Source organism: Oenanthe melanoleuca, chromosome 7 (assembly GCF_029582105.1).
Source record: "Oenanthe melanoleuca isolate GR-GAL-2019-014 chromosome 7, OMel1.0, whole genome shotgun sequence".
Classification (NCBI taxonomy): domain Eukaryota; kingdom Metazoa; phylum Chordata; class Aves; order Passeriformes; family Muscicapidae; genus Oenanthe; species Oenanthe melanoleuca.
Window position 1 is genome coordinate 11476332 of NC_079341.1, and position 26027 is coordinate 11502358.

At 42.3% G+C, this 26027-nt stretch overlaps 1 protein-coding gene and 4 non-coding genes across 5 annotated transcripts; all 5 read left to right on the plus strand.

The window, feature by feature from the left end:
- Positions 1-272: 272 nt before the first annotated feature.
- On the plus strand, positions 273-25433 carry NOP58 (NOP58 ribonucleoprotein). Its single transcript, XM_056496665.1, has 15 exons — positions 273-463; positions 3783-3859; positions 5551-5603; positions 7418-7542; positions 8528-8664; positions 9854-9918; positions 11195-11329; positions 12215-12360; positions 13297-13423; positions 14605-14768; positions 15393-15527; positions 16716-16777; positions 19309-19442; positions 24291-24412; positions 25105-25433. Exons 1-15 carry the CDS (start codon positions 419-421, stop codon positions 25159-25161), a joined length of 1584 nt encoding a protein of 527 aa, XP_056352640.1. The 5' UTR covers positions 273-418; the 3' UTR covers positions 25162-25433.
- On the plus strand, positions 5866-5954 carry LOC130255872 (small nucleolar RNA SNORD70). The gene has a single exon (XR_008841032.1). It is a non-coding gene; the product is annotated as a small nucleolar RNA SNORD70 (small nucleolar RNA).
- On the plus strand, positions 10496-10583 carry LOC130255873 (small nucleolar RNA SNORD70). Its single transcript, XR_008841033.1, has one exon. It is a non-coding gene; the product is annotated as a small nucleolar RNA SNORD70 (small nucleolar RNA).
- On the plus strand, positions 12459-12542 carry LOC130255870 (small nucleolar RNA SNORD11B). The gene has a single exon (XR_008841030.1). It is a non-coding gene; the product is annotated as a small nucleolar RNA SNORD11B (small nucleolar RNA).
- Positions 13589-13674, plus strand: LOC130255869 (small nucleolar RNA SNORD11). Its single transcript, XR_008841029.1, has one exon. It is a non-coding gene; the product is annotated as a small nucleolar RNA SNORD11 (small nucleolar RNA).
- Positions 25434-26027: the final 594 nt, after the last annotated feature.

The following is a 26027-nucleotide window of genomic DNA, read 5'->3' on the forward strand; positions in this document are numbered from 1 at the left end:
GGAGAGCGCACCCCGCCGCGTGCGGAGGGCCGGGAGCGCCGGCTGAACCCCGGGGGCCACCCGCTCACACCGGCTTCGGGATGGTTCGGGAAACAGTCTGCAGCACGGCCACCCGCGTCCCGGGAACACACCCGCTTCCCGCCTACGGTGGCTGACCCTGCCGGGGAAGGCGGGGCGGCTCGGGTGAGGCGCCACAGGGGCACACAGGAGGCTCGAACCCGCGGCGGGCGGGGAGCGGCGCGGGCGCGGCCCCGCCACGTGGCTGGCGGGCGGAAGGCGGCCCCGCCGCTTCCGCTCCCCGCGCGCGCTCGCTTCCGTCGGCGCTTCTCCTTCCGGTTCCGCTGCGCGGCGCGCGCGTGCTCCAGCGAGGTCCGGTCCGGTGCGGCGGCGCACGCGGCGCCCCCCGCCCGCCGCAGCCATGCTGGTGCTGTTCGAGACCGCCGCCGGCTACGCCATCTTCAAGGTGAGCCGCGCCGCTGGGGCCCGGGGCGCGCTGCCTCTCGCCCGGCGGGTCGCGGCGGAGCAGAGGGGAGGGCGAAGGGGAGCGCGTCGGGCCTGCGGTGGAATTACGGGAAGGACGGGCGGGGGTGAGAGCCAGGGGGGGAATGAGGGCCCCGCATCCGGGCCGCGTTGTGAGCGAGGCCCCGGGGAAGGGGCTGCCGGAGGAGGCTGAAGGCGCTGGGCGCGCAAAGGGAGCCCCTCGGTGCCGGCCAAGCATCACCTGTGGCCCGCGCTCCCTCCCCTGCCTGGGTTTGGTCGGAGGCTGTGCTGTCGCGGCGTGTGGGGCAGCCGTGTTTGGGAGTGCCGGGCACTCTCCGCTGGCCGTGCCCTCGTGGCGGGCGCTCGGCAGAGCCCCGCGGAGGCGGGAGGGGGCGCGTGGGAGCCGGGCAGCGCCTTCCCGGCGTGCGGGGCTGCCCTAAGGCGGGGTTCGTGGGGGATCCCTGAGGAACGGGAGGGTCCCGGCAGGATTCCCGTGTCCCGACCTCGCTGTCCCAGGTGGGGAAGCAGATACCTTGCACCTTCCCAGGGCCTTGCCAGCCGCCTGACCGCGTGGTTCAGGGCTGCAGCTTCCTTAGGCTTTAAACAAGGCTAAACTAGAGCTGCTACAGTGTCGTGCTCCTCTCCGGCTTTTCTCTTGCTCGAGTGTTGATTCCTGTACAGTTTTACCAGCTTGGTCATAGTTTGGTCGTAACGTCCTTGTTCTTTTCCGTCTCCAGCTTAGTCTTAGGGTTTAGCTTGTGCAAACATGAGTAGAGGTGCAAAGAGAGGAAGGCTCTGGTTTCCTTTGCCTGCAGCAGAACTGAACCCCTGCTGCTCTGTGGATGACTGTATTTCCTTCCTCTGCCCTGAAACTTTTTCCCTTCATTGGGGTGAAGCCATGCAGTTCCGGCAATGTTTTAATATAAATTTTAATGTTTAAATTTCTGAAAGTAGAGTAGGCATAAAGCAAAGGTAGGAGGAGGGATATACAGAGAGGACTGCAGGGAGGTCTCTGCAGAGGTGCTGCAGTGTTTGCTGCAGGTCTCAGCAGCTGGGGCTGGCGGTCAGGTGTGCAGTGGGACTGCTGGAGAAGTGAAAGCTTGCTGCTGGAAATAAACAGAAGTAGTATGTTGGTTCCTGTGATATTTTTTCTCTTATATTTACATTATATATATATATATATATGTATATGTACACAAAGGACAGGACTGCTGAAGCAGCTTTCTTGAAGTCTTTATTCCATCACAATCATCAGTCTTATTTTACAGAATTAAGCACTGGAGATGGAAACAGCAGAGGAAGTTCTCTTTGTTACAAAGTCTTTTAGCAACTTTCTAGCCAGCAGTATAATATTAAGAGCTGACAAGCGTTTGCTTAGGCCAATTAATAAAGCTGCACATCTTGCTTTGATCAGTGATTGCTTGTAATAGCTTAAAACAATAGATAAAACTTCATTATTAAGCTTAAATATTTCTACTATCTTGCTTAACATATTTTCCTGAGGCCTATCTCTACACAGCTCATAGCCCTATTGTTCCTTGTTCTTGCATCTTCAGCATTCCTGCATTTCTCCATCCTGAGATTTGCTTTTACACAGCTTTCTGAGAGTTTTATGCCTTTTCTATTTCCCACAGTAGTATTTTATTAAAATATGTATTTTGAGACAAGCTGTGGTTTTCCTTGCTGATTTTGGTGGCAGATGCCAAGGCTGGGAATGCCAAAGCCTCAGCCACAGTGCCCATCTCCAGGGAAAAGCTCTCAATCAGCCAGCACTCCTTCCCTGGACAGAGCAGCTGTTCGCCTGCAGCCTTGTGTCACTCTTACACTCGTGTTTTCATTTTGTATCGAAATGTTCTCTGCAGAGTTCAGCTACTTTTTGTTTCTTTTCTAATTTGATTCCTGTAGTCTGATACTGCTGGGAGGTTGGAGTGTTCTTTGTTTTTTAGTTGCTTGAGGGTTGGACAGATTTTGTATTTCTGAATCTTGGGGGCAGTTATGGTCACCCCCTTCCCTTTCTAGCAGTGACCAGAAATGTTTGTTGCCAGCATAACTGTGTTTTGTCTTTAGGCCTTGGTGAGCTGCTCAGGAAGCTGTGTAGCTCTCACATGTTCCCTTGCAGGTGTTCCCCTAGACAGAAAGGGCAAATGGGATACAGCCACGTTGTAGATCTTGGAGGACTTTCCAATGAATCTTTCTGTCTTGAAGGACAAATTATCCCATAGGCCTGTAATTTTTATACTCTAACAGTCTTGATTTTAGCAGTTTCTATGTCTTTAATTTTCTCTATGTGCTCATATCTGTTTATAGAGGCTGAAAATTCTGTAGACCTTGGTGTAGGAAAGATGAACTGGGGGAAAGAATTGTCTAGCTGAGGAAAGGAAGAGTTGCCCTAAGGGTTTTCTGTGCCTCACGGTCATGTGGGAAGTTAATTAGTATGTTTATTTGCTCAGGTACTAATTGAGTTTAAAAAAAGACCATCTCCTTCAACTGAGGTTTAAAAATCTGCCAGGGAGCAAAAATCATAGTACCAGGAATGATTTGTGCACTAAGTTAAATTGCAATTGCATTGCATTTGCATTGTGGGGACAAAACCACAAGACTGAGTGACATGTAAAGATCTTGACTATTACCCTGAGCAATTTTCTGGGAATTTGCTGTGCACTCTGCATTTTGTGAAATGTATATAGGCTCTAAGAGTGTAAGTGTTAATCTTGTGCTGTTTAAAAGCTGAGGGGGTTCCCTGTGTACAGAGATGGGATTAAGCCATTGCTACCTCTTGGGTAATTCTTGGCTCAGCTGATGACCAAGCTGTGGTGACAACTCTTCTTTACAGGGATGTTTTTTTCTTGTTTGGGTTAGCTCTGATTAATGAAAGTAACTTGGGGGATCAGTGCTTTCTGTTAGGTTTCCCAGATGTTTTATTTTTCCAAAGCAGTGGCAAATTTGATTTTGCGTCACTGTGGTCATGAGTGAGTCTTGTAGAGGAGATGGAGCAAGCCCAGTTTTGATAAAGAAGAAGAGGGTTTTGCTTTAATGTGCCAGGTCCAGGAGGACACACCCATTATTGAAGAACTGTAATTCAGGTGAAAGTAAAAATGTTACACTATTGTCTCTTAGTAGGGTAAAGCTTCTGAGTGAGAATAGTGAAAACTGAGATCACTGAAGTTGAGTTTGACTCAATCAATGTTAAAACTACTGTGAAGTGTTTGGATGCACTGTAAATGTTTCAGGTCTCCTGGGTTGAAGATTGTTCAAAAGTAAACAAAATACAGTGTGTTGTGTGTTGTTTTTTTTCCTTACAGGTTCTGAATGAGAAAAAGCTTCAAGAAGTTGACAGTCTGTGGAAAGAATTTGAAACTCCTGAGAAAGCAAACAAAATGTAAGCAACTTTATGTGGGGATAGCAGTGTGGCTTGTGGAAGGACTACAGGAAAGCTGCCTGTAGTTAAACACAGCTGAGGTTCAGAATGAAGTACTGATTTTTGGGTTTCAGTGTTGTAAAAGCTGTGAGCAATGATAATGTGAAGTTAGACACTCTGAGACACTCACAATGGAATATCAAAGTGAAAGACATACCTTACAGTGTAATTAAGCAGCAGACGTCACTACCAAGTGTCACCAAAGCAAAAAATTGCACTATATTTTAAGGTGATGTGGGTGCTTTGACAAGAACATCCAGGCTTGTAATGCTGGAAATGTCAGTGAAATGACAGGATTTTGTGCTCACAGGAAATTCTTCTGGGAAAACTAAAGCTTAATCCAGATGGAACTGTGAATTGAGAGCTAGTGTTGTTGCCCATGCCACCAGTGAGAGTTAGCAGCACTGCAGAGTTGCACTGGGATTGCAGAGTTCCACTGATCAAACTTGGCCTTTCTAGCAAATTGCCCTAAAGCTGGGGACAGTGGTGGATTCCTTCCAGATCTGTCTGGTGTTTTAATTGGAAGATTTCTAACCAGCTTTGGTTATAATGGATGCATCTGAACGAGCTATGCCTTTCATATTCATCCTGCTGTGTAATAGTACTTAGAGCAGAGGCCAGAATATCCCACAACTGCTGGGTTGTAGTGTGATTAATCTTGTCCTGGAGACATCATGTTGGCTACTTGTTATACAGGATGTGGCTCTTAATGGGATCTCTACTCTGATAAAAATAATTCCTCTTTTGCCTTTCTGAAAAAGCATCAGTGTAAGCCTGAAGCTTTTGTTGAGATCTGCAAATGCTTAACTCAAGTATTCAGCTTTATCTGTGACCTTGCTTCCTTTGCAGATACTTGACTCACAAAGAGTACTGGTTAATCAGGGCTGGATTAGTTAAATGCCTGTCCCTGACAAGGAATTTACTGGATTGAGATAAATTCTTAACTGTAACTATATTATCAACACCACAGCCTGTGTGAAGGGTAGAGGAAAGCTGTGCCTAAGGATCTGACACAGTGTGGTTAAAGGCTGTTCAGATGATTCTTGGCTCTGCTCAACACTTAGGGCATGAAAGAAATTTTTGTTGTTTGTCTTAAGCTCAGCTCAGAACTTGTATTCTAACATCTAATTACAGGGGAGGACTTGAGGATTCATGGGCAATGAATCAGTTCAAATTTAAAGTCTTTGAAGATGCATTTGGTTGAAAAGCATGTTAAATCTGAGCTGTGCAGGCTCTGCATTCCACAGAGGCAGAACATTTCCTTTTGAAGATGAGTAGGAAGATGCTATCATCAGTCAATCAGGGTGCAGTGTTGAAATTTAAATGGATGATGTCTGTCTTTAAATATGAACTACAAAGCAAAAAGGGGGGTTAGATTTTCTGGTGATGTTGGTCCAAGAAATACCAAATAAAAATACCTTTTTTTTTTTCTTTATATAACTGCTGTGGGACCCAACTGAAAAGTCACACCATACTCAATTAGCCAGTTTAGTACTCTCAGTCCTTTTTAAGGGTCTGCATATTGATCTCTGTTCTCTTGAAGCCTAAGGGAAAAGAGAGGAGCTGTAGTAGCAGAGGCAGAAAAAAGAGAAAATGGTTCTAGCATGTGGTTTATGTACAATTGTTTACACACTTCTATTTTATTTCTGTAGAGTAAAGCTGAAACACTTTGAAAAATTTCAGGACACAACAGAAGCACTTGCTGGTAAGTGAGTTAACCCTATTATTGCAAAAAAATCAAATCTCTGTCATGCACTAGTTCACTCATTGCTTCCCTGTGTCCATGCTCTTTTATTAGCTTTGAAATCACAGTTTTTTTTAAAATGAGCTGGTTTTGATGGTTGTGAGGTCATATATCCAGTCTATAGTGCAGTAAAGATGTAATAAAGTCTAGGTTTTTCCTTCAGTGCAGATTTTTAAGCAGCTTACAAATGAGCACCATGTAAGTTGTAAGTGATACATGTAGCCTGTCTGTTGTCAATGATGGATTCTTGTTGAAGCTGAATAACACTGATTTGAGTCAACAATTCGTCACTACCACTGAGACAACAGACATGTATTAGAGAACATTCACTATTACAGCCACCTGGGTTTTATGGACACATGTTATGCCTGTGGTTTTCAGCCTAAAAAATGTCAGTGTTCTCCTTAAATTCAGGATTTTAAGCAAAATGGAAAGCCTTATATTCAGTAAATTTTTACTAATTCTACACTTAAATGCTTGATACGTGGTCATGTTTTGAACAGAAATGGTAGGAATTCCAGGCAATAATTCAGAAATGGTGTGACAATTACTGCTGAATGTGCTGTATGACTTCAGCAGGTGAATGTTCTAGGTCACATTTGTAATTAAAGAGCAGCTCTTCATATTCTCATACAGTAGAGATAGCTTATAAAGGTAGCGAGCAAGAATGGAGACAACCATCAAACATGAAATGCAAGTGAAAGAGCTGAGATTGAAGCTGCTGTACTTTCCTCTCCATGGCATGTTTTTTGGATTATGTTGCTTTTGCATAGGTTTGGATCCAGTTCATGGATAATTAGGCTGATTAAAAAACAAAAAAACAACAAAAACATCCAAAACCTTCTACTACTTTGTTTCAAGTTGACTTATCTGTGAAATGGAGAGGTTCAGACTACTTCTGGCTCATTTATTTTGAAAGGAAGACTGTGGATATGACTGTTTCAAGGGGGTTAGATGCTCTTGGCCAGCTTGCAGGGTGGAAAATTATCTGCATTGCAGAAGGGTTGAGAAGAAACTCAGCACAGCACTTTGATTTTACTCTTGTATGTCGTCAGGTTCTGGAAACCAAAAAATCACTGGCTGCTTCTCTGTTACTGTGATGAAGATGTATCAATCACAAAAGTTCAGTGGAGCACAGAGCTGACCCTTAAAGAGAGTTGTATAAGTGCCTGCTTAAAATATATTATGTGGGTTTGTAAAGCTTTTACAGATCTATTAATATTTGAGAATGAAGAACATGCTTTAAAGATTCTCCTGTCTGCATGCTGTATAAAAAGAGTCTGTCTGATGTCCAGTTTGGCACTATTCCTGTGGTTTCAGATAGTACATTATCATCACCAGAGAATGCAAATAAGCCATTACTCAATTTAGGATATCATGGTTGCTGCCTAAGGGCCCTGGCAAATGGTTGGTTAATTAAATGATACACAAAACATTCCCATATAACCTTGCCGTTGGAAATGCTAAACATGTATCTAAAGCATATGGCATACTGTTTGTGGAGATCTTTAAACAAAATTGGCAAAAATAGAACTGAAAACATATGGAGAAAGAAGAGGCAACTGGGAGAAGGGTTTTTGATTTAGGCCCTCAGAGGAGGAAGTATAAAATTTTCTTCTATTTTGATTTTTAGTTATTGCATGGTGAAGTAGTATTGCAGCTCAGACTACAGCTACTGTGGACATTTAAAATAAATACATGAAGTTAGAAGTAATATTTTTACAGGTTTTTGGAGGGGAAAGAAACATCATCTTTGGTCCTTTTGTTTTATACAGCATCCACAGCTCTTGTAGAAGGCAAGCTCAGCAAGAACTTGAAGAAGATTCTCAAGAAGATAGTGGCAAAAGATGCCCATGAGCAGTTGGCTGTGGCAGATGCCAAACTCGGAGGTGTCATAAAGGTGATAACTGATTTTGCTGTTTTTAGTTTTTGTCTCTTGCTGCTGACATGCTATAGTCAGATTCCAGAGATTTTGCAGTTACTGGCAATGGATTACACTGCCAGTGCTGCGTTTGCAGTGTAGAGGATAGTTAATCCTAGTATGTGTACAGGGAAGTTGTCTTGAGTACACAAATGAGTGATATGGTAAGAATGCATTGAGCTCTTCAGGTTTGCTTGATTTCTCTCTTAAATATTGGTTAGAAACCCAACAAGTAAAAAAAATTAATTTTCCAGAAAAAGAGTGGAGGGAGGAACCAACCAAAAAACCCGAGCCAGGCAGACACATTCTTCACTAACAGATGCAGTAATAGTAGGGTGGTGATTCATTGTCTTGTTGGGAGGGGGCATTGTTGTGCCTTCCTCAGTGTGCAGGCAGCTGTGCACACCCCTTGGTGCTTCCCTGCCAGAGGAAGAAGGAGGTTCACTGGAGGTGGACTGCCTTTTCCAGTGTCTCCTAAGTGTCAAATACCAGTTTCCCATCTCATGTCCAGTTGCTCCCTGTTCCACTGAACTTTGTTCTGGCAACCTCCTCAGGCTTAGGAGACTGTGTAGGCTGCAAAATGGGGTTTTAATGTTAAAGTGAATAATAGCAACTAATAATTCATTCTTGTTCTCTGAAAAAGACAAAGCCCCCAACCCTCTACCTCTGAATTTTTCTTTCTGTGGCCAAACTGTTTCTAGTAAATTTCAAAATCTTGAATCTTAGTTGATTGTTCTACATAGCAGATAGAGCATTAATTATAAATCTTCTCTTCAAAGTGAAATATTAACTGTGTGGGGAACTGGGGATGTTACAACCTTGAGCATCAAAAATGGATGAAACTTGTGTGATCGCAGGGTTGCAGTGGGAAAACCAGTTATAATGATGTAAGGCTGCTGGAAGAAGGACTTCAGAGAAATGTTGTATTGTGCCTGACTTTGGACCATTGATTTCCACACGGCAGGAGAAGCTGAATTTGAGTTGTATACACAGCCCCATGGTTACAGAGCTGATGAGAGGGATTCGTTCACAGATTGAAGGGCTCATAACAGGCCTCCCTTCTCGAGAGATGGCAGCTATGTGCCTGGGTCTGGCACACAGGTGAGTTCCTGCAACAGCTCTGTTTCATCCTGTCTGCCTCCCTTCTGTCTCCCTGGCTGTGTTGTGCTGCTTGAAGTGTCTCTGAGTTTGTGACATGGTCTCGTATTCTCAAAGTCAAGATACTTTTGTATCTGAAATATGGATTTACAAAGGAAGGGCTTTCCAGTTTGCACCCACCCTTTAGGAAAAGGCTTTATCTTCACCCAAGTGGAAGCTGGTAGTTCTCCTTTTCATGTGATATACTTCAGGATTTCATCTGGAATGTGTCTGGAACAGTCAAGGGAGTAATTTAAAGCTCCATTGCCACTAAGAGACAATGCGGAGACCATGATTTGATGATTTGTGCCAAAATAATATCCATATCATGGCTAATACAAGTACTAAAGACAGGGTTGCTCTTCCACCTTGTTCTTGCTGGTTTTTAGATTTAGTGGAGTAGTAAATACAAAATTTGTTAAATACAATTTGTTAAATACAAAATTGTTGGATCAACATGGGATCAAGCATCCATTACTGAGTAACTTTTACATCCATATTCTGATACGAGCTTGTCCCATCAGAAGCCATTGGCAAGTTAGAGAAATGCTTTGCTGTAGCTGATTGCTTAAAAATGTTTGAAAATGGGCATTAATACTGAAGAAGGACTTCTAAGATGCAAATCCTCATTGATACCAAGTGTCTTTTCCTGTAGCATACAGAGAAATTGTTAGGATAACATTAAAGCCAGATGGTAATGGGCTTTCTCAGACACTGAGAATCTGTTCCAAGAAGTTTCTTTTGTTGCTTCACATCAGCATTGCTGGTATTTGGTGCTAGGGAGGTGCAGTTTTGTGGATTGCCTCCAGCTGCTGCCCAACTGGAAGTGCCGTTGACAAATAGATTTTGTGGGGAACCATGCAGCCAGTTAATTTCCTGCCACAGCACTCCTGTTCAGTCTGCTGCAGGTGGTACAAATAACCTTAGCTTTCCCTTTCACCCTGGTCACAGGGTATGGGAGGGACACGTCAGGGCTGTTGGGAAGCTTGTGTCATTGTGGCTTCTGGCCACAGCTGAGAGCAGTCAGTGGCACAAAACTGAGCTTGGTTTCAATGAACCTGTGGACAACTATTCTTATTAAAAAGGAACAGGTGAGACATACTCTGCAGCAGGATGTCAGGATGCTGACGAAACTGTATTTGTGTCTCCTCAGCCTTTCCCGATACAAGCTGAAATTCAGCCCAGACAAAGTAGATACCATGATTATCCAGGCAATTTGTAAGTATATTTAATGCTTAAATCATTAATGGATTTGGCTTAGGATAGCTGACTCCTTTACATTGACTAAAAGAAAATTTCCTCCTAGAATGTCTTAGTAAATTGGGCACTGATGTTCAGCTAGGCATGAAGTATATTTTCTCAATAGGGTTTTCTACAAGTAGGAACATTTTCAGGGCGATACAAATAAACTGGCGTGCACTTTTTCTTAGCATAGAAGTCAGCTGAACTACAGGCAGTGTTAGTTCAGTCCTCTGAGGGCTTTCCTTCCCAACGTGCCTCTCTACTGAGTGGTGCTGGGAGAATGGGCCCCACAGGGTAGCATTTTCTGACCCATCATTTAGGTGGTGTCTTGCATAGAGGGCAACGTAGAAATAGACTCCTGTGATAGGCATGTAAAACACACTGCAGTGTGTAATGCTGCATTTTGGCTCCTTGCATTCTAAATGGAAAAGACTGAAATTGTTAAAGCAGCTAGGAAAGCCCATTCCTCATTTTTCCTTGAAGACACACACATCATAATCTGGACACTTGCTGTGAAGCAGTGGTGAGGAATCCTGTTTGGAATATTAATTCCCAGACTGTTGCCAATGATGCAACATACTTTAACTGAAATTAATGATGTAATTCAGTTCCTTCGTCACTACCACTGAGGCAACAGATGGGAATGTTGGTATTGCATTAGCAGGAAATATTTTAACCTCAGGGCTCTCTAGCAGTATATGCTGTAGGTGCTCTACTCTAATAAACTATAAATCTGGTTATTTGTCATACCTAGTAAATGGTGAGCTGCTGGCTTTGTATCTGGTATATTTATATTATAATAGCAACTAAAAGGCTTGCTTTTTAAATCAAGTAGTGGAATACAAGATCAGTTTGTTACCATTGAAACCATTTTTCCTCAAAGTTAATTGGGTGGCTACTTACATCAACTTTGTGCGTAGCATTTTGACTGACTAAGAGGAAGGATAACTAGCTGCTGTGCTCCTTCTAGGGGAATGTGCTTTGCAGCTGTTAGGGAGTTTGTCCAGGATGGTCTCAGTGATAAAACTTTGAGGCCACACTCATGGGAATTCTAACATTTCTATATCACGGTATTATGCAGTTCTCTGAAAAGTAAACACTTCCAGTGTACTGCAGTTTGATTTATTCCAGTATTTATAGAGTGAAATACTTCAGGTAATCTCCCTTTACACTGTTCGAATTGGTTTATTTGAGAGTACCACATTTTTAGGTTACCATTTTACAAAAAGAACTCCATCCTTCTTTCTTTTAGCGCTTCTTGATGACCTGGACAAAGAGCTGAATAACTACATCATGCGCTGTCGGGAATGGTATGGCTGGCACTTCCCTGAGCTGGGCAAAATCATCACGGATAACCTCATGTACTGCAAATGTGTGCGGAAAGTCGGTGAGTACTGAGGCAGCCGAGCCTGGGGCGTGGCAGTGAGCATGGCTGAGTGGTGCTGGTGTGACACCCACTCACTGCTCGTCACCCTGAGCAATGCTGCCTTCAGCAGCAGGCCAGATGGGGCCAGCAGGAAAGAAGGGTGTGTTTGCATCTGGATGTTGGTGCAATTTGCCATTTGGAAGCTTAAGTGAAAGCTAATGCCACATCACCAGCCAGTCCTTCGTGGACCACCAGCATCATAGAATCACAACTAGTCAGCAGACCAGTTTGGAAATTAGCTCCCAAAAATCTGATGTAAAGATAAGTGTTGCCTACCTCTGGATGTTCTTGAAGATGGCAACTACTAAAACTACTCATAAGAGCAGAAAGAATGACTGCTATGTTTTGGACATTTGCCTCGCCTCTTGGGCTCATGTGCTTTGTATTGATGTGTTTTTTGTTTTTTTTTTTGCTTGGTTGGTTTTTTTGTAATAATGAAGTTTGCAGTCCAGAGAGAGACTTACGGTTTTAAGGGAGCTTTTTTTTCCCCCAGTTGCAGAAACAATTAAATAGATTTGTTAAGTGGTAAGTGACTGCTTCCTGGAATTCTTTTCTTGTAATATTGTCATTGAAAATTTTGCAGCAACCAGCTACTGAAAAGGTGATGTATGCAGTATGGGCTTTCTGTTTCTTTTTTCTAGTTTCAAATTTAATATTTCCAACCATTCCTAGTTGGTATAAACATTAAGTCAGAACACTGACATATATTTTAGGAATTTGGAATACTGTGATGGCAGACTTGACTCACTGTTTTTATTTTGGCCTTTTATCTTCATCTGTTTCTGTGCTTTTTTAACTAGTTGATCTGGCCCCCAGCACAAACATGCTTTCATCTGTCCCCCACAGGAGACAGAAGCAATTTTGCTTCCTCTGATGTTTCTGACATCCTACCAGAGGAGATTGAGGAGGATGTGAAGGCTGCCGCTGAGATTTCCATGGGGACAGAAGTATCAGAAGAAGACATAAACAACATAATCCATCTCTGTGATCAGGTATGTGGATTTGGATGGATACGAGTAGGACTCTATTTCAGCTGTTTCAGAGCCACTTCTACCAAGGAAAGCTTTTGCCAGGGCAGTGCTCACACTTGTGATGGCAGTGATGATTCCTGTATTGTTGCTTTCCTGATGTTCAGACATGAGGGTGCACAGTCACTACCTCATCTGAGCCATCTCAGGCTGTTGATTTCTGCACAAGGCCTTCTGAAAGTGGCAGTCTTACTTTTGACAGGAATTTTGCTATCATGGTACTTTTAAGATATTTGAGATAATAGCATTGTATAGCCTCTTTTTAATCTGTCACTGTGGAAGCTAGGTGATAAACCCTGAGTTAAAAATGGACCACTGAAACCCCAAAAGAATTAGGAGTTCTACCCTGCTCTCATCTGGGCTGTGTGTAAACAAACACCCTATGACTTCAGTTGTGCCAACTGGATCCCTTTGTGACTTTACCAGGGAGTGGCAGGGTTAGGAGTTCCTGTTCTTGGTCTAGACCAGGCTGCTTTTTGTGCCTTCTAATTGTGTATGTTTGTATGGAACAAGAAAAGAGCATGTATCCCATTTCAAGAGAATGGTGGCAAAGATTTATATAAAAACTGAATATTCCAGGCTTTTGTCCTAAAGAAAATGTCCTTGCTAAGTATTTTTGTTCTGCTTCACTGTCTTTGGCATCTTGTCAGCTCCTTTATTAGGAGTTTTGCTGAGAAAATAAGTTGCATAAGGGAATAAGCGGAACAGATCCAACATACTTTGTGGATGTAGCTCTGCTCTGGGAATATGCCCTATATAAAGCTTCCTGTAACTGGCTCTTGGCTGTTTGCATTTTGCAATTTGTTAGTCTCCTAGACTCGGCACTTCCTCGTGTCAGTATATTTATCTTTTACTATTTTTTGGTCGGCTGATACTGTAACCAAATTCTGTCTGTGCCAGGTGATTGAAATCTCTGAGTATCGGACACAGCTCTATGACTACCTGAAAAACAGAATGATGGCCATTGCTCCCAATCTCACTGTCATGGTGGGAGAACTGGTGGGAGCCAGGCTCATTGCTCATGCAGGTGGGTTACAGTGATCAATGTCAATAAACCTTAGTTGACCTCATCAGAGGTTTTCTCAGAAGCTGGTCAGCTAAAAGCATTATGTAAGGCCTGGTGAACATACCATGGTAAATGGGGCAAAGGCAGCACTTCAGGAATCTGGAGAATACCAGCATGAGCTTGGTAGTAGTCTGTGATGACGAAGTTCTCAGTTGGCCTGAATTCTTTTTGGAATATGAGGGCAACTTAAGTCACTACCTCTTCTGAGACACTTACTGAGCCTCCTGCTGATAGTTCAGTCACTTCCAAGGTAAAAAACAGAAGCAGTGTGCTTGAGTGGGTTCCTCTGTGAGACACCTGCGCTTCCAGAGCACGGAGCACGCTTGCTGAAATAAAAACAAATAAAGGACAGGTCCTTGTGTGGAAATCTGGGGGAATCTTTACTGGGTCTCAGAGGGAGCCCAGGGACAAAGACAAAACTGAGTTGAGAGCACAGGATTAAATATGGGATGAAAGAGGTGGGTCTGAGTGTCAAGGTCCAATAGGGATGGGGGAAAGTGGTGCAGAGGCGGGGCAGCCAACCAGGGGAACCAATAGGATAACAGGGGTGGGGTAATGCAGCGAAACAACTAGTGGGGATCAAGGAAAGGAAGAACATTCGGGAAAGGGTACATACAAGGTGAGTGGGGCGGAGCAAGTCTACAACCAGTAGAATTCTAGACATTAGCACGTGCCTGCAAAGGCATACAGGAGGGAGGCACTTCTCACCATAATCTCAGATATATTTCATAATTTCACCTTGCCTGCTCTTGTGTCTCCAGGGCTGAAGTGTTTACAGCCCCTGTGGCAGACCCTTGAACCACCCCAAAAAATTAAAACTGTGTATTTATAGTCAGACTGGCTCAAGGTAGCAGCCTTATTTCAGTTGTCTGTGCTGCAGTTCTGTGATGAAATGTTCTTGCTGTCAGACTGTCAGGAGTAGGCATTATTCCAGTGTTTTATTGAGTCGGCCTTTTTTCCTGATGCTCAAATCAAACTACGACAGTAGGGGCATGTAATGGTTTACCTGTCTTTAGGGAAACAAATGGGAAACAGCCCTCATGAAAATAAGATGGATCTGAGCTTCTTATACTGTTCAAAAGCAGGAATCCAGCCTAGCTGCTGTTCTGACAAATCACTCTTGCTGTGTCACCTCTTTCTAGGTTCCCTCCTGAATCTGGCAAAACATCCAGCTTCAACAGTTCAGTTACTGGGTGCTGAGAAGGCACTCTTCAGAGCACTGAAGACTAAAAGGGACACACCTAAGTTTGGCCTTATCTATCATGCCTCCCTGGTGGGACAAAGCAATACCAAAAATAAAGGAAAGGTAAATTGCATAGTTGTTTTCTAGCTTGGCTTTTTCCAGGGTGTGAATATAGAGCTTCAAGATGGCTTGAACTTGTGAGTTCAACACAGTGAACTCAGAGTGAACGCTCTTTCCATGGCTTGCTTTACTGTATTGCTTTGTGATGACATGGAAAATACCACTGTCATACAAATCTTTGAATATCATTCACTCCTGTTCAAAAAGAGGGAATAGTATTGTCCATTTGAAATATCTGAGCAATAACAAGTATATTCCTGCTGAGGTAGGATGTAACACTGGCTTTCTCAAGGGGTGTAGTACTACTTTTTTCTGTGTGATAGTAAACTAAGGTGTTAAAGGCTTTAGACTTGAAATTACGCCTCAGACTAACTTTATCTAAAGGTTGGGATAGAGTAGGAAATGTACAACTGACTTGCTGTCTCAGAGGTTTCCCTCTATTTATCAAGGAAATAAGGTGTTACATTAACAGTATTTCAGTGTTGAAAGAGTAAGACACTAATTATATTTTGGACTAAACACTGCTAGTAAATGGTTACTTTGTTCCTTTATATGTGAGTATGGTTTCCAGTGAATCATTGCCTTATGTTAAGTCTTAGCATTTAATATTATTTTTGGCTTTTCCAGATTTCTCGAATGCTGGCAGCAAAGACTGCCTTGACTATTCGTTATGATGCCCTTGGAGAGAACACCAGTGCTGAAATGGGAGCTGAGAACAGACTAAAAGTAGAGACAAGACTGAGGCTTTTGGAGGAGAGAGGGGTAAGTCTTGCAGAGAGCTGCATGAAGCTGTCATTCTTGTTCAGGGTATGATTTTCTGACACTGCTTTTTGACTCTTCTCACTCGGTAGCACATCACTCTTACCCTGCAGTTTCTCCCAGCTTTGGCTGGAGTGGCCGGGTGTGTAAGTTGGCTGCAGGCATTTGTGTGTCAGCTCCTCTTGTTTACAAGATTTTCTTTATTTGCATTATACTGAAAAATCTTGGTAGTGATCAAGATTAATAAGATCATACCTTTCCATTCCCTATATCTCTATGAATTGCAAGGATGGGCTTATTCATAGCTTCTTTCTCTTTACCTTAGAAGGAGTATTTGTGCCAATATTTTTTCCCACCCTAGAATCTGGTGGTGCTTAGTCTTAGGGAACTTTCTCTGTAGTTAAAGCAAGATGATATTCTGCAAATTTCTGCATTGCATTCCTACCACCTGATGCATATCCTGGCTCTCCATACCTGCCGTTGCGTGTTGCCATCAGCACCATGTGCTGGGAGAACATAGGGACCCTTTCCTCTTTTAGGTGGCATGCCTGTTGCATGTGATCTTGTGAGTGACAACTAGGTTCAGCCTTCCAAGCTAGATCTGATGGCAGTGCTCTAGCACTGGCACCACTAGAACAACAAAGAAAAATCTGGAAAAACCTGCTCACTGTCTTCCTGGGAAGTGAAATTCCCATCGGAACAAAAGCAAGGAGACATACTAACACCAAAAGACAAACCAGTCACCTGACAAGTACAAATTTCAATTTAGTTTGGGGCCTGTGTTGTGGATTTAAAGTTGGCTTTATGCCAACTATAGGGTGATACCTGCCCTGACATGTAGTTATTCTTGCCAGAGGAAAAAAGTGCACAAATTTGAGCTGCTTTTGTGAATTTGGATATTATGTCATGTGACTGTCATATTTGGTACAGTAGTACCAAATTGAATTGGACTTGAATTGGACTCCTGAAGAGCAGCATTAGGGAGGCCATTCTCACATCAGCCTTCCTGATCTCCATTACATTCCCTGTCACTACTCTACACTCAGGTGTAAAACTGGTGCAGGTACATGAGAGCTTGACCCATGATATAGGTCTGTCTTTCCATTTTTTAATTCAAAGTCTGAATAACTTGTGTTGTGAATTCTTTTTCTTATGAGTAATTTGTTTTTCCTATCTAAATTTTTCTTGTAGATAAGAAGAATAAGTGGCACTGGAAAAGCCTTGGCCAAGACAGACAAATATCAAAACAAGAGGTGAATAGTTTTTCCTTTCAGCTTGGCTGAGTAAAAATAACTCTCAGTGTTTTTATTTCTGAAAAGCTTTTTGGTCGTGGACTGTGTTGACCTAAGATCCAGAAAACATTTCCTTTGCTTTTTAAACATTGATAATAAGTTCTGTTGCTAATAAGAATTTCCTTTTCTCCAGATTTTCTAATAGTAAATTACTGGCATCATCAGATAGCAAGTACTTCAGGTGCTACAGCAGCACCCCAAAAAGCAGGTTGTTAATATATAGCAGCTTTACTTATTACAATTCCAAACTAAATAAATTGGAGAAGATCAGAGCTTGAATTAATTCCTTTGACATGGAAGCTGTCCTAGAGACCTACTTAGCCATCTTATTCTTAAAAAAAGGAAAAAAAGAGGCACCCCTTGTTCTGAGCAAAGCTATAACTCCTTGTTTAAATCTCATATGTAATAAGTAACACATCTTAAGCAATAGATAAAGTCATTACGTACTGTGGACACTTGTCAAAACAGTTTCTGGTGCCCAAAGTGACACTGTAAATTGCATCTGGGGCAGCTGAGCATCTGAGGATTTAAATAAGGTATTATTAGTCTGTGCTGTGACATCTGGGTTTTCTGCTTAATTTGGTTGCAGGCTTCTTGCTTAGCTTGGCCTGCTTATTTTGCTGAGCCTTTGCTGTAGAGAGGGTAAGAGCTCAGCAAAACCAGGGCTCAGTGCTCATTCTGTGAGGAAAAATTAGCACTGTTGCACCCATCTGCAGCCCTCAAACATCTTTCTGGAGTCTAGCTGTAACTTCTATTTCCATATGCCAGGCTTTTCCAAGTGTAGTGACGGCTGTGATTTCTGGAGCAGCTTTTGCAGACAGTGTCAGTCAAAAAATGAAGTATCAGGGCATGTCAGGAGGCAGGAGCCTAGGGAGGAGGTTGTTAAAGAGACAGCATGGATGTTGGGGTTTGACCTCTTGAAATGAAGAATCATGAACTCCTGCCAGGACATGTTTCTGCTGTTAGACATGCTTTGCAAACATGTCTAGGCTTGGGGAGAATCTGAAGATAGTTCCTGGCTGTCTGGCATAGTCTGGCTGCCTAAAAGGAAAATAACTCAGTACTTGTCAAATTGTCCTTGTAGTACAAAAATGGCAGCACTGCATGGGAATGTTAGAAGGGCTAAAATAGTGTTTTAAGGAGAGGGGCAAATACCTTAGTCTTGTACAGAACTATGGATTTTGTATGAGTTAGCTAAATCAAAGTAATGGATTAGAAGTTAAATGCAAATTAGTTTTTAGAGATGAGGTTCAAGTGAAACGTTTCTGTATGCTTTCCAACAAAGATGCAAGAGATGCTATATTTGTCTTGTTTATGGTTTTGTGGTTTTGGTTTCGGTGTTTTGTTTTTAATTTGCTGTATTATGACTGTGACAAGGAAGCCAGTGAGATCTCACTTGGGGTTAGCTGAAGCAGAGTCCACCTTTTGCAAAAGGTTGCATAATCAATTTCTTTAAATAAATATACAGTGTTAATACCCATAAGAATAATCTCCCACGTTTAGAGGATGAGTTGATGGTACTGTGCTGGCATTATTGCCACATGCTTCCCAGCCAGTCACTCAGCCTCAGTTGCTTTTATAATCTGTGCAAGGTAGCTACTTCAGATTGCTATTTTAGAAAAGTTCAGGGGTTCGTTATGTGGCTGAGGAGGAAATATTTTAGACTTAGTGTTTTAAAACTCCTTTATTCTTCAGTAGGAACTCTGCTCTGAGTAAGAAAACAACTGCTTCATTGCTGTTTGAGGATTCTGTTGCCCCTTACAAGTTCCAATTAAAGAGCACTGGATTTCAGGGTGGCAGGTTCTCTAGAGCCTGTAGAGGAGTTTGGGACTGAACAAATGAGCATGGAATAACTGAGAAGAGGCTGTTTCAGACACAGATTAGATATTTAAATGTCCCATAAATTCAGTGATACAGGTGGTACAGCAATGAGCTATAACATTCCCTGCCTTGTGAGTTTGCCCCCTCAGTGTAATGGAGAGGCAGTGTAGAAAAAGCAGCAGTAAAGCTACTTCTAATGCTTTGTGTGTGTGTGAGATGTGTGTATGTATTATTACCCCTAGGGTACAATTTCAGGGTAATATACCAAATACAATACAATAATACACCAAATGATGGGGAGCTGTGTGCTTATGACCATATGGCTATGCTGGATAGGCTTTCAACATCAGATAAATCAATGTAATGGGTGATTCAAGTGCTCTGTATAGCCTTGAACAGGTATAAACCAGGATTCCACTCTTAGTTAACTGGTATTTTCTTTTCAGATCAGGCAGTTGTACTTTGTGGGGTATCTCTTCCCTAGTCAGGATTACTGATAAAGGCACTGTGTTGGAGGGAGGACCTCACTACCTGTAGATGCTTTGTTAGCTGAGCAGGATTGATTTTCAGATATTCTTGGTAGATTGTGTTGGAAAGTTTGTTCAACTGCAGGGTCTTACCTGAAGGTTTGCTCTTCTTAATATGTAAACTGACTTTTTTCTTCATTACAGTGAAGTAAAAGTTTATGACCCCTCTGGTGACTCTACACTTCCTGTTGTTTCCAAGAAGCGGAAAATTCAGGAGGTGGATCAACACGAGGCAGAGGTTGCAGTGAAAGCAAAGAAGTTCAAAGCAGAGATGAAAGGTTGGTTGCTGTACCTGTGCTGCTGCCATGTCACTGTTGACATCCAGTTGGGCTTAGCATTTACAGCCAGCCACAGTACCTGGGTATTCTCCTTGAGAATGACAGTGTAATGATCCCTTAGAGACTGACATCAAACTGCAGTCATGGCTGCAAGCAATTGTAAATGTATCAGAACATTTACAAACAAAACTCTACTCATATTCTTGCAGAATTTCTTGCTCAGCAGGTTTGTATTTAGTATCTTGAAGACAGAAAAGCTCTCTATAAAACCAGAACTTGCCCTATTTTCTTTCAAGAATACTATTTTATTCTGCCTGGAAGTGTTTTCTGGCATGTTTCAACATACAAAAAGGTCAGAATTTGATGTGAAATGACACTTGCAAATTTCCATCTGAATTTACGTAATGCATGAACAATTGTTATTCTCTGGGGAGCTAAAATTGAACTATGGACACAGTTGTTCTTTCCTTCTCTGATAAGTTACTGTGTGAAGAAATATTTTGAACTGTGACTGCGAAATTATCTAATTTAACATTATGGTTCATTTTAAGAAACATTCTGTTCTCACCAGTGTTTAACTTAGAAGGGGAAAAAATGGGGAAAAAGAACATGACTTTAAGTCACTTCCCTGAGATCCAGAGCCAGATCTGGGCATGAACTACTCATATGTTTTTCCAGCTACCTGTGCCTGCAGCAGGTGAGGGCTGTCAGAGCCTTCTCTTTCTGCCTTCTCTGCTCCTCTCTTCTGGGGGATCAGAGTGCAGTTATGCTGGTTCAACACCTCTTCATGCTCAGGTGATGGGAGGTGTGATCATTCCAGACACTGCTTGGTTTTTGATGTCTGTGTACATGGAGGGAGCAACTTGGAGGAACCTAAACATAGCTGAGAAGTAAAGATACACTGGTGGGAAGGAGAATCCTTTGTGCTGTAAAGCTGAGATCTGTGCCCCAGCTTGTCCCCTTATACTTAACATAATGAGAAAAGGACATGAGTACTTTGGAGCCTTGAACTTTGCCCATTTGCTTTTGGAGAATGTGGGTGTTCTCAGAGCTACTGCTTTTGAAATAACTTCCCTTGCTGCAGCCAGAATTGTTCCCTTGGGCTTCTGCAGTATCAAAGGAAGTGTTGACATCTCACCAGCAGGAGCTCGTTGCAGGTGAAATCTTACATGGACTTCCAGCCTGCTGTTTTGTAGTTTGAGGAGAGTATTTCTGTGCATAGTTAGATTATTCAATAGTTGGAGCTTTTATACACAAACCTGCTTGTTTTTGCTTCATTTACTTTATTTCCAGATATGGGGATTGGGTGGAGCTTAGCAGGTGTCCTTAAGTGGGAGGTAGTGTCCAGAATACTTTGTGGACTACTGAAATCTCTGCTGTTTGGCTAGCTGTTTTTCAAATTTCTCCAAACCTGAAGTACAGGCTTCAGGTGTGTTGCTTTTCTTCCTTAAAAGATGGGTCATTCTTCAAATGTATGGTTAATAAATAGCTCCTACTTTTTCCTAGTTCTTTGTATCAACTAGACCATTTTATTTAACTACCTGGGCATTAATGCTAATTATGCCAGTTGCTTCAGACTATAGAATAAATGAGAGTTTATTTATGTTATGTCACCTCTATGCAGAATTAATCCCTTCAACTTGTCCTCTTGTACCCTTGAAAATAGCATTGCCTCATGTTTGCAAATTATATTTGAGCACCCAGCATGGGTATATGGATTTCCCTGACACCTGCTAGACAGACCATAGCCTTCTGTTTTCCAGCATGATTTCTATGATTGCATAGTGTGCTGGTGGGGACTTGGTGGTTCTAGAAGGTTGAGGAATTCAGCAAGCTGCAGAATACACAGAAGAGTGTAGAGGAGGTCCCAGCATTAAGATTTATGTTGCACGTCCACTTGAATATGCACGTGAGCCTTTAATGTCTGCTGTTCTTGGCTCTGTTGTTTTTTGCTGCAGTGCTCTGTTCAGCTTTTGCCTGGTCAGAGATAACACATCCAGACAGAGTGTTGTGAAAGAAGTCTCTGCCCCCTCCTTCCCCATGCTGTTTGTGCAGCTGCATAAAAAATGGGGGTGGTGGAAAAGTAGTCCCAGGAAAAAAAAGGCATTCTTCAGCCAGAAATTTTTATTTGGTTTGTATTTCAAGAGGAAGGTAAAGTACAGGAAGGAGCTAGGAAGCTGCCACTGAAAGTTTTGGTCAAACCATTGCTTTAAATATCTGTTGTAAAGGGAGACAATGTTACTGCAAGATGAGATGTGTGGTGCTTTCTCTCTCCCTGTTTGGGGTGCATGAATGGCAGTACTTCGAGTGGGAGCTGGCAGGGGCTTGGAGGTTGAGGTGTGTCTTCAAGCCACATTCACCTTTTATGCCTGCCAAGAAACCAGGTGGAAGGATTAGTGCCTGAAACAAGTTGTAATCCACTTCAGGAGCTGTCTGTTAAAGCCTGTTTTCATGTAGATTAAGGGACATAGGGCAGGTGTTTCTGTGACTCTGGTCTTTGAAGTTAGAGGTGGCCAAACAGAATGCATACCACCAGCAGGGCCAGCCAGTGCCCCCAGGGAAGCCTTCAGCTTGCATTTAGCATCTGGTAGCAGTTAGTGACTCAGGAAGGTATGTCTTGAAAAGAGACTTATCTTAAATTAATGGTATTAATGGAGTGAATCCTGCAAGGTACAATAGCAACAGCTTGACAGGGTGTGTTTACTATCAGGCAGTGTGACTTCATTCTGTACATGTGGAGCATTGTCTGGAGGAGGGAGGGTACAGGACACCAGGCTTGTGTGTGAAAGTTTTGACAAAAATGATGGAAAATGGGTGAGTGGAGCACTACTGGTGATGTCCAGCACTCACAGGGCCATCAGTCAAACTGCTCTTCAGGGTGCTGCTTTCTGTGCCTGAGTCACAGCTATTGCTTTCCTTGTCAGCTGCTGTGTATCACAAAGAAACCCCCACTGGCCTTGATTGCCTTAGAAGTATTGCACCTAGAGGGAAAAGGCCAGCACCCCTGCAGCCTTTATCCTCATTCTGGCTAGGTACAAGCATGTGAAGTCTCGTGATGAGCTTTGCTAGAAGGCAGCAGCTGAAATCTTCAGGGAGGGCTCTGCTGCTTGCTGTGAGAAGTGACAATGCCTGTGAGTGTCCAGTGCATCATCTGCACTGTAAATTCTGACGGGTTCCACTGCCTGGTCTGTCACACTTGATGACATGTAGGGTAATAATAAGAAATTACTTTTTCAAGGTTACCACCCAACATTTTTCTTGGAAATGAATGTCTTACCAATCCAGCTGAGTAAAAATATTTAACATAGCAAAATCCAATGTGTATGCTCCTTTTGTACAGTGTGGCTTTAATATAGCTTATGCTTATTTTTCTGCTACTTTTTATTTCCCCATGTCATACATAGGGAGGTGAGGACACTTATTTTTATACATGTTTTGAATACCTTATGCTCTTGTGTACTGCAGAATCCACTCAAATTTATATTTACCAGGATTTTTATCTAGAATCTTCTGCTCTTTTGCTTCTGGTATGTTTTTAATGTCAGAAAACTGCATGTGTTATTTGGCTGTATTCTTCTGTAGACATGTCTAAAAATTTTTTACCCTGAAGCCAACTTTTTTTATCTGAAGCTAATGTTAGGGGCAGAGTTTGAAATGTGTTTTTGACTCATATAATCCTTCTTCTGGCTTGAGGAACTAAACCTGTGGAAAAGTACAATCAAGATGTTAGGATGTTTTGTGGTTTGGGTCTTTTTTTTTTTTTTTTTTTTTTTTTTTTGTAATTGAACTTGTTCTTTTTGTAAGTGGTGAATGAGTGTTCTTGAAAATGAAATTGATTCTTTCCTGGTGGACATATGGTGAGAAAATGTTTTGAGTCATACCTCCAGTAGCAGCTATACATGCCACAAACACCACTAGTTTCAGCATCAATTTTGTAGCTGCTGAAGGACAGTGGTTGTGCTACATCATGAACTTAGTCATGAGTACTGTGTGAAACTTGGTATTCAGCACTGACTCAGCTGTGCAAATAAATTTGACTTGGGTATGCTCCAGTAACAGCCTGGCTGCTGCATAGGCTGTCAGCTTGGTAATGATTTCTTGGTTTTTTTACCTCGAGATTCCTCAGACTGTGGGATGTATTCTAGGAAGTGAGTGGTAAATCACAGTTCCATTACCACTGTGATTAGATAGGGCAGATGTTGATGAATAGTTCTAAAAAGTAAGTGTAAGGTCATTAGTAGATCTTTCCCTGGGTTGAAGTTCCTCTCAGCCTATATAAATAATATTATAAATAATTCCTGTCATCCAGGATAGGAAAGTGTTTCTGCATTAAATGCTTGAAGTTGCATTGAGATCTTTGTGTTTGCCAATCTAAACAGTAAACTGGTCTGCTTCTTAACAAATTTCCAATAAGGTAGAAAAATCAGATGTGAACAAGCTACTGCTGGCTAAATGTATTTCTGAGGGGGAATTTAGAGTCCTTTTGCTGCTAATGTGTGGCTGGTAAAAATATTTGCCAAACTGTGGACGGTCTCTTTTCTGATGGAATACTTGAAGGTAATTTGGCAAACAAATGAAAACATGCAAGCTTGTTTTAAACTCTGGGAGCAGCATATAGGAATAGTGTGATGTGAATTTGCCAGGAGAGGTGAATAGTGCTGTCTGAACACTGTCACTCGTGTCTTAAGTAGTTGTATATTTTGATTATAGCAGGGAATAGTTCTGCAGGTAAGGGCAAGGCAGAGGGTAAATAGGAGTCATTGCATCTTCTGATGTGTCATAGCTTTTCCTTTTGCACTCTTAATAACTGACAACCTGCCTTTCATTTTTGTCCCTTCTCTGGTCCAGAAGGGACAGCTGTAGAAGATGGTGAACCTGTTAAAAAGAAGAAAAAGAAAAAGGATAAGGAAAAGCAAGCTGAAGAAGAGGAGGTACTGAGTGAGGAACTCCCTACCAGCCCCATAATTGAGGTGAGGCAGAATTGCACAGCTGCCTGATTCTTTCTGGGAATGTCTTCTCTCCAAAACATAGAGTGAGGGGTGGGAAGAAATTCTTATATGTATAATCCATGGCATGTAAATAGTTTTGCACAAATAACTTCATTTTGTGATATCCATTGATTTAATGTCCAAGATTTGCATTACAAAATAAGATCTGGATAGTTTGTGACTGCAATGCCTCCATTCCCCTCTTGTCCTCTGCCCACCCCCAGCTCTAGTCTTCCCCTTCTTAGCATCTTTTCTAGTGGGAAGAGTGTCCTTTGGTGCCAATCCACAGGCATCTGTCTCCACTTTGGGACTTGCAGGGGGCAGAGGCTGTACCTGCTGATTTGATCTCTTCTAAGCACCAGGGGAGCCGATGGGACCAAACCCAACTTTTTTCTCAGTTGTGACCTGTCCTTTACACAGGGTTGAATTTCCTGCCCTCTGTGCATGTGAGCTGCAGGGCCTGAGGACAGTGCTGAGCTGTGACAGCGTGGCACAGCCTCCCTGCCCTGTGAGCAGCCAGTGCACTCAGCAGCTGAGGAAGGACATGGCTTGGGTGTGCTCTGCTGAGCACGGCAGCTGGGGTGGTGCTTCAGCTGCCAGCCCTGTTGCCTAGCTACACGAGTTGCTTTGCTCTTCCTTATGCTTTGTTAATGGCAACATTTGTTTGTTTGCAGAATACAGAGAAAAAGAAAAAGAAAAAAAAGAAGATGAAAGATGGGGGTGAAGACTGATGTGGAACAGGGGAAAACACTGGCCCTTGGACAGCTGCTTCAGAGTAGCATTTCTCAATATAATTTGTTTAGCCTCTTGCTGAAAACTAACTTCCCTGTGCTGCAAGAGGGCAAGGAGATGGGCTTGATAGCTGTCTTCTCCCTGGAACAGGATACCCTGGTGTCTCCGATAATAAGGAGGATTACTGGTTTCTTTTGTTTAAAAGCTCACAATAGATCCTCTTTTTACAACCAGTCTCCACTGATAAAGAATAAAAACATTTTTATGGAGATTTTATGCCTCTGTCTTTTAACTTGTTTGCTGGTTTTTCTAGCCATTTTTAGGACTATTTGTAAGATGTATTGTTTTAAATGACTGATTAGTTCTAAATATTCTCTAAACATTTCAAAGGTTGTAATATCCTTAAATTTTCTCTTAAATGGATACAAATATCTGTGAATGATATCAAAGATTCTTTGAACAGTTGAGGTGTGTTACTGAGTCTGCACTGTAGTTCTCTTGATAAAGCCTTTTTTAAGCATCTTCCAAATATTTTGGTTTTGCTGTATTGGCTAGCAAAATTCAGATGCATATTATGAATGAATGTGAGGTAGCTTTGAAATTGCTTTATGGTGATTGTAGCAAGTTCCCTCACTTGATTTAAAAACAAAACTCAGCAAAAAAAAAAACCCAACAAATAAAAACCCCAAAACAAACAAACAAAAAAACCCAAGGAAAAAAACCGAAACCCAAGGCAAAATTACTTCTTCAGCTATCTGATAATGAAGCAGAAAAGATAAGTGTTTTATTAGCAGCAGAAATCAGCCATTTGCTAATTCTGCCACTCTTGTGGGAATACAGATGCACTGAAGTAGTATCATGTGAT